General features: G+C 48.1%; 1 protein-coding gene across 3 annotated transcripts in view; it reads right to left on the bottom strand.

The window, feature by feature from the left end:
* Trappc9 (trafficking protein particle complex subunit 9) overlaps positions 1 to 12,089 on the bottom strand; it is a 499,910-nt gene that overhangs the window by 444,214 nt on the left and 43,607 nt on the right. For all 3 annotated transcript variants that reach the window (XM_058580865.1, XM_058580867.1, XM_058580866.1), the window contains one exon: positions 1,232 to 1,448. In XM_058580865.1, coding sequence (XP_058436848.1) covers positions 1,232 to 1,448 — 217 coding nt within the window. The remainder of the gene's footprint in view (positions 1 to 1,231; positions 1,449 to 12,089) is intronic.

Genomic DNA, 12,089 nt, shown 5'->3' with positions numbered 1-12,089 from the left:
AAAAATATTTGCAAAAAAAAAAAGAAAGAATGGTAGGTGCTGCTTATGTGGACACATGAGCAGTACTACTTTGTTCGTATAGAATCGAGCACTCTGAGACATTAGGTCACACTCCAGGGCCACACACTATTGTTGGCAGTGCACCTCTCCTGCTGGGGGCCCTCTCGGGCCAATGAATGTGCTGACTGGACACAGAACCGCATGGAAGGCAGGCCTACAAACACTCCAAGTTTCCGGCCCGACAGGCCCACCAGAGGCAAGTCTGTTCACTGAATTATCATCCATTTATTTCTCCCTCTGGAAAGTAGAAAGGTCTTACAACAAGGCTGCCAGAGTGGCTATAAAGAGGCAGGAACTCAGGAATGGGGTGCCCTAGCCCTCAGTCCCCAGAATGCTAGGAATTGGGTTGGTGCCAACAGCACAAACCTGACCAATGAGAACACAAGTGACATGCTCCCCTGAGGGCCATGTCATTGCTTCAGTTCACGCTGCCTACAGGTCTGGTCCCAGCTCTGCTTCCTGTGAAGTACACTGGCCACAAGGACAAGGGGAGACTTTATTTCAATCTCAAATTCCTCACCCTGCTCAGTCTAAACTTGGCTCCCAACCTTCATCACACACTCCCTCTTTCCTAACTGGTCTCTGTCCCCAACCCCTGTGGGCAGCCAGACCCAGGGCCTCACTCCCGGACTCCTTCCTCTCTCCTTTACCAATGGGGTCAAGCAGAAACAATACTAAGCAAGAGCCCACCCGGCCTGCCAAGAGGGCAAGATGAGTCGGGTCTTCTCAAGAGTCAGGTAGAACTCCCAAAACCACAGGCCAGGCGCCTGTCCACATGTCCCCAGCCTGCCACTGAAGCAAAGGAAGAGAGCCGCAGGGAAAGACAAGCACTCCCCTTCAAGTGTGGGAGGAGCTGGGCTTGCTAGGGGAGGCACCGAGTGGGGCCCAGGGAGAGACCTGCCCTGCAGTGAGAGCCCCATCTGGAGGCGTGTTTCTGCACTGTGAGCACCTACCTGCTAGGCCAGGTTCCAGACCCTGCTCTGCATGGAACCAGGTGTCTCAGTGGTGCTCTAGGGAGCAAAGGATAGTCCTGTGGCCACAGATGGGGTTAAGCTGTTCTGACAGTGGAAGCAGCCCTGAGGAGCCACTGGCAGGCCACCCAGAGGCCCTGCAGAGCAAGGGTTAACAGAAATAAAGCAATGTTGCCATTCCAGCCCCGGGATGTTGGTACCTTTGCTAAAGTCCTTTGGGTCCAGTGACAGACTGTAGCCAGGCAGCGTCTCCAGGAGGAGCTTGTAGCAGGCCCTCCAGCCAGGCTCCGCAATGCTCGGGGCCACGCACTGCATGGCCGCCACACGCTTGAAGAAGGCGGACTTGCGGTGGAAGCCGATCAGCTCGTAGAGCTCGGAGAGGATGCTGTAGCGCTGGATTTTCTCTTCTTCAGAAAGCTGAAGCAAAGAAGAACACAAAAAGCTTTTCAAATATACTTGTAAATGAAGAAGGAAATGCACATGAAAAGACTTGTACAAAACAAGGACCTGGAGAGTCATCAAGGAGAGGGAGGGCTGGGCCACGGCAGTGGGACACAGCAGCACTGGGAGAAGCTCTGAGGACCACAGTGGACACTGCAGAGCCCTCCGCCAGACCATGGCTCCAACTGCCTCCTCACCTTCTACTGAGGAGACCCAGACTCTGGCACAGAGGTGTTTGCCAACATGACATAAAACATCCTTCATTAAGAGAAGACGACGACGACGATAAAGAAGAGGAGCAGCAACCTGTAGGACTGGGCAAGGCCTGTCATCAGACGCGTGCTTGTTGGAACGCCAGAGGTAGGGAGTGGCTCAGTGGTGGGGTGCTCATCAAGCATGCGAAAGGTCCCAGGTGCCCTCTCCATACCACAAAACAAATAGATAAATAAAGACAAGAAAATGGCATGGTATTTTTAAGAAGAATATATAGAGCCATTTACTAGAAAATGAATTGTTATTTAGACTTAAAACTCCATAGCGTACACCAAGTTTCTTTCACATGAAATGTTAAGAGGATTCTCCCAACAACTCCGACATGGAGTAATATTGACTTCTGCTGCTAAGCACCTACTGTGTACCAGCATATTTAGCATACCTCCTTTAATCAATACAACAACCCATGAGTGCAGTACTCCAGCCTGTGGACAAAGACACTGGAGTTCAAGGAAGCATCAATGACCTGTGCAAAGTCACACAGCCAAGGAGGACCAGAGACAAGACCTCCCAGTGGTCAGGTCCTGCTCACTGCAGGCCTTCACTTGGCTGCAACACAGCTGCCCTGGGACAAGAAGGCAGGTGGAGGCTCACCTGAGGAGCTGGCTCTCTCTGGCCCCAGCCTTGACAATAAATCTGCTTCTAGATATTTCTGTTAGGACACAGCCACATCTGAACACCCAGTCAACTTACACCCTTAATCCTCCTGTCCACTCTTCCCTGAGCCTGAGTGCTCTTACCTCTCCTCCAGGGCCTGCCTCCCACCTCCTCACTTTCCTTAATCCACCCACACACACCTGCCAGACTAGTATATCTAACCCCGGCTCAGAGACAACACCCTGCTCAAGACTGACTGTGCTGAAACCTAGACGCCGTGATTGGGATGGGAGGCCTTTGGGGGGGTGACTAGGTCACAAGAGGAGAGAGCCAAGGCCTCACAAACAGGACAAGTGCACTTGTGAAAGAGATTCCTGAGACCCTTCCCCATGCCTACCACACCAGGACACAGCACCTACAGGTCAAGCAGGGGCCTCAACGGACTGGGTCTTGGACCTCCAGTCTGCAGAACTGGGAGAAATAAACTTGTTGTTTATAAGCTGCTCAGTCTCTGGTATTCTGCTGTAGCAGCCTGAAAGGACCAAGACAACTCCCATTTCAAAAGGAACCTTCAGAACCACAAAGTGCAGCCTGGAGGCCCCATGTGCACACTGACTCCCAGGCAGACCCAACCTGCCCTGCAGCTCCAGCTCCTGCCTACCCACAGCCAATCGGAACCACTTCTACTCGTGTTTTGATCCTCAGGCAGCATGTCCTTAGTGAATGCCCGCTCTGTGCCAGACATGAGGATGGATAGGGACAGAGTGAGCAGAGCAAAGACCCCTCCTCTGGGGCCTCCAGGGAGTGACAGGCTGGACCCACTGAGGGTCGGTGGGGAAGAAGACCACAGACCAGCAAGTGAAGGAACAGAAACACCACTGCACCTGTGATGAAGCAGACTGTCAGAAGGATGGTGGGAAGGTCAGGCACCACTCCAGCCAGGGGTCCATAGGACTTCACCAGGCAGAGAGGCTCTGGCGCACAGCCTCAGGCTCCCTCCGCCCACCCCACCATCGTCCATACCCAGCTCTCCTTCAAAGACTCTCACCCCACGTCACCCTCTTCCAGGAACCCATCCTCAAGCCCCCACCCTGCAAGCCGCTCGCTGCTGCTTTCCATAAATTCTCACAACCATGCACACTGCATGACGTCACTGCTCTCCCCCACACCATCCACGTGCAGGTTGAGTCCCCGACCCCCAGCACCAGAAGACCCCGGCACCACTTCATGCTCACGCTGTGGTGCCCACCCACGTGCCACAGGTGCTGCATGTGCTCACCAACAGTTGACGTTATCAGTCTTTTTAATTTTAGCCATTCCACTGGCTTTAATTTGCATTTCCCTGATAACTACAATGCTGAACATCTTTCCATATGATTACTGGCCACTTGTATGTCTTCCCTTGTGAAGTGCTTCTTCAAATTTCCTGACAGCTCTTAAAAATTAGATCATTTGTCTTGTTCCTGAGCTGGAGCGGTTCTCTATATGCTCTGAATGTAGGTCCTCAGTCATACGTGTTTCGCAAATATTTATTGCCAATTTATTGACTTCAGGGACTCTCTTGATAAGCAGACATTCACTACGATGTAGCTCCAGTTATCAGTTGTTTCTCGGATGGTTATTGCTTCCTGTGTCCTTGTCTAAGAAACCTTTGCCCAAGGTCACAAAGATACTGTTTCCTTCTAGGAGCTTGATGCTCAGGCCTGCAATTCTGCTTCCTGTGAATGTGGAGCACAGCTGTGGAAGGAGCCTGTGACGGAGCCATGACAGAGGATCAAGGAGGTCCCTGAGGAGAGATGAGCACTAAACGCTCCAGCACAATCCTGTTCGCTCCTAGAGCTTTATCTGCACCAGAGCATGCCCACTAGGCCAAGGATGGTAGGGGCGATCTCAGCTGTGGCCTCACGGAGACCCATGAACACAAGGTGGCAGCTCAGACAGGGTCTGAGCCCTGGCCCCCACCCACCGGAGCCGCACGGGTCCATCCACAGAAGCCACTCACTTGAACTCTGACTGGTAATGCACACTTCTGTTCTTCTCCTCTCCATCGGAATGCGATAAGGCAGCCAATGATGAAAGAACACCATATCACAAATGGAACTGAAATCACGTCAAGCCCTTGAAGAGATCCTTAGTGGGAAATCTCGGGCATGATGGTTTTCTAGCACCAGGAGCAATTCAAACATAAAGCTTCTCCTAGTAGAGCCCTGGGAGCCTCGGGACAAGGCTCTGCACGGTGGACACGCAAGAATCAGCACACAGCTCCGGGGGAACCTGAAATGGCCCAAGGAAAACACCAGACCAAGAGCCTCAGGAAATTTTTTTTTATTTGTTGATTTTACATATACATGACAGGAAGGTGCATTTTGACATATTATACACACATTACAATTTTGGTCCCATTCTTGTTGTTGAACATAATCTGGAGTTGCACCGGTTGTGTGTTCATACTGAGCATAGGAAAGTTATGTCCGATTCATTCCACTGTCTTTCCTATTCCCATCTTCCCTTCCTTCCTCTTTAATCCAATGAACTTCAACACTTCCCTTCCCTATCCTCCCTTGTTATGGGTTAGCCTCCAGATATCAGAGAGAACATTCAACCTTTGGTTTCTCGGGATTGGCTTATTTCACTTAGCATGGTAGTCTCCAGTTCCATCCATTTACTGGCATATACCATAATTTCATTCTTCTTTATAGCTGAGTAATATTCCATTGTGTCTATATATTACATTTTCTTTATGTATCCATCCATTGAAGGATACCTAGGTTGGTTCCATACATTGGCTATCATGAATTGAGTTGCTATAAACCGTGATATGGCTACATCCCTGTAGTATATATATTGATTTTAAGTCCTTTGGGTATATGCCCAGGAGTAGGATAAATGGGTCAAATTGTGGTTCTACTCCAAGCTTTCTAAGGAATCTCCATGCTGCTTTCTCAGGAAATTTTTAAATGCAATCAAACCCACAAATTCATTTCCAACCTGTTGCTCTCCTAGGGAGCATTCGTGAGCACATCTTTGTTCTAATTTTTCAATGGCCATGCAGGAAGAACGCCTGAGTTCAGTGTCCCGATGTTGAGATGCAGTTCCAACAGAAGGGCTCGAGGCCTGTCCCCACAAGATGGGCTGCCGGAGTCCCGTCTTCATCCGTCATTCCACTCCAGCTGCAAAGTCTATGCCAATAGTAAGGAGGCGGTGGCACTGGGAGAACTCAGGCCACAGGACCGGCACACTGGTTCTCTGGCAGGGTGACAGAGAGGACATGATGGATGCAGAAGTCCCTGAGCCCCATCCCGTCTCGGCCACTCAGCGTGCTGGCAAAATGGAGTGATCAAGAACCAAGTGTGATTTTGATTGTTAAAAAGACCAAATGAAATAACGTGCACATTTAGGAAAGGCCTGAAACCCTCAGCGGGTGTTCAGGAAATGGGAAACATCACTGTTGGCTAAACCAGGCTGTGACCAAATTAATCAGGAGCTGCAACACTCGAGTAAATGCCTCATTCCTAGCAGCCTCAGAAGCACAGGAATTGCAGAGATCTGAAGAGCAAGGAGGTGGTGGAGGCTCTGGGACAGGCTGAGGACAGCATCAAGTGCTGACTGTGGACAAAAGCATGAGGGATGACAGTGAAGGCCATGTGTTCCCCAGGACGGAAAACACATTCTGTTTCTCTCCATGATTACTTCCAGTCAGAATCGTACAGAGAGAAATGTATACACAAAATTTCCATTTGGCTGTGAAAAACAGTTGGTAGGAATGGCACTTCCCTTCCTGCCTCCCAAGCTGGGAAGCAAGGCCTGTACCAAGGAACTATCTTTAAGAAGCATCTGCCTAAGGCAATGGGATCCACTTCAGTTTTAATCATTCAAAGGGAAGAACGAAGGGGAAAAAAGTTACATCAGAGCTGGTCCTTTGACAGTCCCGAGGCAGTAGAGGAGATGGACAAGCCCATAAGGGATCACTGGCAAGACAGATGGCCAGGGACACTATGCTCCAGGCTCTTGGGCAGGGACCTACCAGGTACCTATACTCGATGCCTCAGCAAGTGTTGAAGAGGGATGGAATTCCAGTCAGTACTCATGGTAAGTGCACCAGCCAACAGCAGCCAGGGCAAGATGGAAGCTCAACTCTCCATTGCCTCAGCTCCCTTTGATTCATTTCTGAACAACCTGAAAAACCGACTTCTCTGCCTTCAAGCATGGCCTCCTTTCACATCCGGGCTTGATAAGCAAGTGTATGTGAACTCAGCTGCACAAACGTGATCACAGAGTTTCTCCACACTCTCTTTCCATATTGGCCTAAGTCTCTTTAAGTCCATCCTCCATAAAATCTATTCCCTCCCATGACAACTCATGGAGCCTGAAACTGGCCAACTGAATGGGAATGTACACAGCTAGAATGTCCTGCCTGCCTCTGGGCAGCCACTGTTCCTACCGGCACGGAGCACGGCAGACCTGCCTCTCCAGACAGGGGGAGTCCTGACTCCTGGCACACCCTCAGTCAGCAGAGGAGTCGTAACCAAGGCTCCCTTCAAGAGCTTCAAGTGGAGCCCTGGAGGAGCAGTGGGAAGGGTGTGGGGCTCCTGTGGCCTCTCAGGCTGACTGCTCATCCAGAGCCCACCTCCCCTTCCATACCCTGCCAGTCTGCACTTGAGCTCGTGCCAGGACAACTCTAAACTAATTCCCACTGGGATGTCTCCCCTTCCAACAGGACAAAGAGTTTCCTTGTTTTCTTGCTCTGGGGAGTGTATTCTTTCATTAATCATGCATCCTTTGGGGGATCTCAACTTTAAGTATGGGTCTGCCATTCAACTCCAAGTTCAGGCCCCATTCCTCCCACACAAGCTGGAATGGTCACGCTCTGGCTTCTGGGACTCACTTTCAGAATTCTTGCTTTTGGGCTGTTTTTGGCCTCTGAGGACTTCCCCTTTCTTTCTTAAGAATTAGGTCTGCATTTTGAAAGAGGAAAAAAAATTATTTCTTAATCAGTGTTTTTATGGAACTTGTGCTGAGAGTTTTGGGATCACCATATTGCCCAAAACAGAAACCATTAGATATTTTCCACACTGATGTATTATTTAGAGATTTTCTTTTCTTTGACTACTAACAAATAATATTTTTAATTTAAAAAAAATTGCTCAGTTTGCAGGTGCCAAGCGAGCATCTGGGTTTTACCAGGCAGGCTGGGTCTGGATCTAAGGTAAAGTCCCAGGCTTGCTTCAATCTACCTCCCCATGCAGAGAGTGCCCCGCTCCACGGGGCCTACCCAGGCCCAGAAGAAGGGTAACCCCAGGGTATGGACCACCCTTCCTTCCCTCGTCAATGCACCTTTTCTTAGTTCTGTGCTACACTCAAGTGCAGTTGTGCCCATTGCCTGGTGCCCTGGCTCTTGTGAAGGTGTTTCAGAAAGTGCATGGCTGTTGCGTGTTTCTGCAAATGGACAAGTGCACAAAGGTCCTATTCTGTTATTTGGCTAACTTCAATCCTTCCCTCAGAAAATTAATATCAGTCACAAGTATATTTAATATGAAACAAACACAGAAAAATACTAAGATAAATCATTTGTCCCCAGATATTGTTTGTTTTATAAAAGATTCAATATTAGAATTAAATCTGCATAAACATTTTTTTAAAGTAAGGCCACAACTAGAATAGAGCTTTGAATGGGCAAACAAAATTAAGAAGGTAGGAAGCAAGAAGAGAAGAGAATCTACAATGTGAATCAAGTCCATATCCTCTGGGTGAATCTGCAATTCCTAGAACACTAAGTATGACAATAAGACCTCTCTCTTATTAGGAAATGGCCAAAGTAAAATACAATCAATTAAAACAAAAAAAAAAACTAGCATTTTAAGTTGTAGCAAGTTATAAAAGGCTAAATGTGTCTCCTTACTGGGAAAAAAAGCAAGATTCAATGGCTTTTTATTATAGACATCCCATGTTCATGGGATTTGAAGACTATATTGTTAAGATGGAAAAACCCCATATTGATTACAGATTCAATGAAATCCCTGTCAAAACCCTTCTGGCTTCTCGAAAGAACTGCTAAACTGATCCTATTTGAAAGTGCAAAGGGTCCCAAAATAGCCAAAGCAGTCTTGAAAAAGGAGAATAATATTGGAGAAGACTTATTTCCCAACTTAAAAACTTACTACAAAGCTATAACCAAGGCAATGCAGAATTAGCATAAGTACAGATATACAGATCAGTGGAAGAGAATTAAGAGTGGGAGGGGAGGAACTTATACTCATGATCAACTAATTTTCCACAGCATGCCAAGACCATCCAATGGAGAAGAACAGTCTTTTCAACACATGGTGTTGGAACAAATGAACACCCACGTGCAAAATAAGAAGCCAGCTGGGTGTGGTGGTGCACACCTGTAATCCCAGGGGCTCGGGAGACTGAGACAGGAGGACCACAAGTTCAAGACCAGCCTCAGCAACTTAGTGAGGACCTAAGCAACCTGGCGAGACCCTGTCTCAAAATAGTAAACAAAAAGGGCTGGAGTTGTAGCTCAGTGGTAAAGTGCCCTTGCGTTGAATTCCCAGCACTAAAAAAAAAAGTAATACTTGAGTTATATGGGCCAGCAATCACACTCCCAAGAGTATGCCAGCAGGACTGAAAACATGTTTTGTACATGAATGTTCACAGCAACATTATTCATAATACCCAAAAGGTATCATGAAGAACCCAGTGACCACTAATTGATGACTGGGTGAACAGACCATGGTACCTGACATGCACTGCGACAGAATGCACCTGCCGACACCGTGCAGAGTGTGGAAGACAGACACAGAAGAGCCAGTGCTGTTCTGGAGGAGTGGGCAGGTGGGGGCTCACGGTGACACTCGTGCAGGAGCTGGGTGAAGCCTTTCCAAATACAAATACATTAATGAATGTGAAATAAAAATGATTCCTCGCAGGAGGGTCCTAAGGGTTAAATGCAGAAATGGTGTGAATCTCCCCCTTGCACATCCACCCGCAGCCACTGCTGTCACCGCTACTCGGAGGAGCAGCACCCGCGTTCCCCACAGCAGCAGGATGAACCGTGCGTCAGTGCCAGGCTGCACTTCATGCACCCAACAGACTTTAATAAACGCCTAGCATCTGACAAGCATTGTGCTTGGCACAGTGATTATTTATAAAGACAAGTAAGACGCAATCCCTGTTCTAGAATCTGCGTGCATTACCAAACTTTCCTATCAAGATGTATTGCTTTAATACTCAGATCAACTCCTAAGGTAAATAGCTCAGAATCTCTGAGAACAGTAAGAGTCTATGATATACTCTTCATGCATTTATTTACATTCTGCCTCATTCTATAAAAAGATCTAAAATCAATTGTTACACATACACATTTTAACAATAATAACAACAGAGATAAAAATCAGGGTGAAAACAAAATAAGAATTAGAGTTGAATGAGACCAGGGTTTAATTACAAAAAACACTTGTCATGAAGCAGGTGTAATTATTAATCCCTATTATTTTATGGATTAGGACCTAAAGTTCCTAACACCTAAAGAAAAGAGAAAAACTCAATGGGCTACAGGATCCACAATGCCCGTGAGCTAGACATCTACCAACTGCTGGCGTGTCCCCGGGCGGGAGATTCTGAGGCACCACTGTCATCCCTGAGCTTCATTTCCAACAACCCTTCCAGCCTCTGGCTTTCTTCTGACACCAGTCCTCTCCTCTTTCATCACTGTATTGGGCTGCAAACAGAGACCTGCAGCGTGTGAAGGGCTGGGTACGAGGGTCCATCCAAAGGGGAGCCAGGCCTCACCGGGCACTGACTGCTCATTACTCTGCAACTTTGACATCTCACTGAGAGTGAGCTGTTTCTACACCTGTTTCCCACGAGACTCCCCTCTCCTAAAAACAAGGTGACAACCATATCCCTGACACTTGTTCAACTCAGTGCCTTCTCCAGTGAGAAACTTGCCTTTCCTCCCTCCGCACCCAAGGGTTTCTTCGTAAGAACAGGAATTCCCCATGAGCCACCTCAGGAAGCCAAGCAGGCTGCGGCTGTGTGGCAGCCTCACCTAAGCTGCTTTCTTACACTTCCCTTTTTTCTGAAAGAACCTTTTCCAGACTGCCAGACCTCCAATTCTGAGCTTAAACTGACACAAAGTTCTGGGGTTATGATCACGATGGACGCCTGCATCCACCAGGTTCTTGCAGGTTTCCTTAGCAACAGCTTCACTAAGGGACAGCGTCAAACACTGAAGAGGCTGTCCTTACATCTGAACAGAGCAGCCTGCGTAGAACTCGAATGACTCTGAAGACAAATCAACCAAGGGCCAAGAGGTGGCAGGCCTTGGTCAATAGTGTCACAAAAAGTTCTCAAACGACTCAGAATCATCCCAGCTCTGCAGGCAGCCAGAGCACCTTCCTACAACTGGTAAGGTTGGAGTTTTCTTAGTTTTTTGTTGGTTTGTTTGTTTGTTTTTTTAATATTTATTTGTTTTCGGCGGACACAACATCTTTGTTGGTATGTGGTGCTGAGGATCGAACCCGGGCCGCACGCATGCACAGGCGAGGCGCTACCGCTTGAGCCGCATCCCCAGCCCCTTGTTAGTTTTCCAAACAATTCCTTACTGTAAGTTAATTAATTTTAGTCACTTGGGTTGTTGGGTTGTTCAGGGAAAGTTACATAATGCAGCACAGGAGCTTGAATTTTTTTTCCTTTCCTTTTTTTTTCTTTTTTTTTTTTTTTTTTGGGGGGGGGGGGCGGTGGTGGAGACCAGGGATTGAACCCAAAGGTACTTAACCACTGAGCCATATCCCCAGTCCTTTTTATTTTGAGACAGGGTCTTCTTAAGTTGCTCAGAGTCTCTTTAAGTTGCTGAGGCTGGCTTTGAATTTGCAACCCTTCTGTCTCAGCCTCCCAAGTTGCTGCGAGTACAGGAATGCACCAGCACCCAGTGGTACTTGGACTTTACGAGCATGGCAAACTAGATTTATCAGCACTGGTGAAATTCGTCATATAATCTGGGTCCCCGACCTTGATTTCTCTCTCTCTAAAGTTGGGTACAAAAAACTACTTAGCAAAGTTGTCCACTATCTGTACAGCACTGGCCAGGTGCCTGCAATGGGCTGGTTACTCAGTGAGTAGCGAGTACTGCCAGTGAGCTTGTTAACAGTAAGTACTGCCAGGAGTCTCAGTTAACCCGGTCTTGAGCAGAGGCTTTGCCTTTTGTCTTATTTTCGTAGTAACAAAATTTATTTTCCTAGGGTTAAAACCACTGGAGCAGCCCCAACCAAAAAATGCTGCAGATCTGTGCAGCAGAATTTTATCCTTCTCTGCTTATCTGTCAATACCTGTTTCCCCCTCGACTTCAAGCTCCATTGGTGTAGGACCAGTTTGCTCTGCTGAACATTCAAGGGCAGGAGGCAGTGACACAGTGCCTCCAGATGGCCTGCTATGTGCCCAGCAGGCGAAGGAAAGAGCAGGTGTGCTCACCTCTCACACAGTCTGACCTTAGATGAGCCTTGGCACCTTTCATGACCTGAGGTGCCTCCTCTCCAACAGAGATGACTGCCCCGGGACACGGGATTTAAACAGTTAAATAGCCACCTGCACAGCCTCGTGAAGTGACTGTGATGGGCCCTCAACCTACATGAGCTGCCTTTCCTCCTTGGGCACCCATCAAGGAGGCAGACATGCCTACTCAGCCTCAGCACGTGCCCAACAGGGGGTCACCCTAGGCACGCGTCACTGTAGCACTTGAAACTG

The sequence above is a fragment of the Marmota monax genome, unplaced genomic scaffold (assembly GCF_021218885.2).
Source record: "Marmota monax isolate L192 unplaced genomic scaffold, Marmota_monax_Labrador192_F-V1.1 WCK01_AAM20220418_F8-fsc00073, whole genome shotgun sequence".
Lineage (NCBI taxonomy): Eukaryota > Metazoa > Chordata > Mammalia > Rodentia > Sciuridae > Marmota > Marmota monax.
Note: the sequence above shows the minus strand (reverse complement) of the source record. Positions and strands in the feature narration are given on the sequence as shown.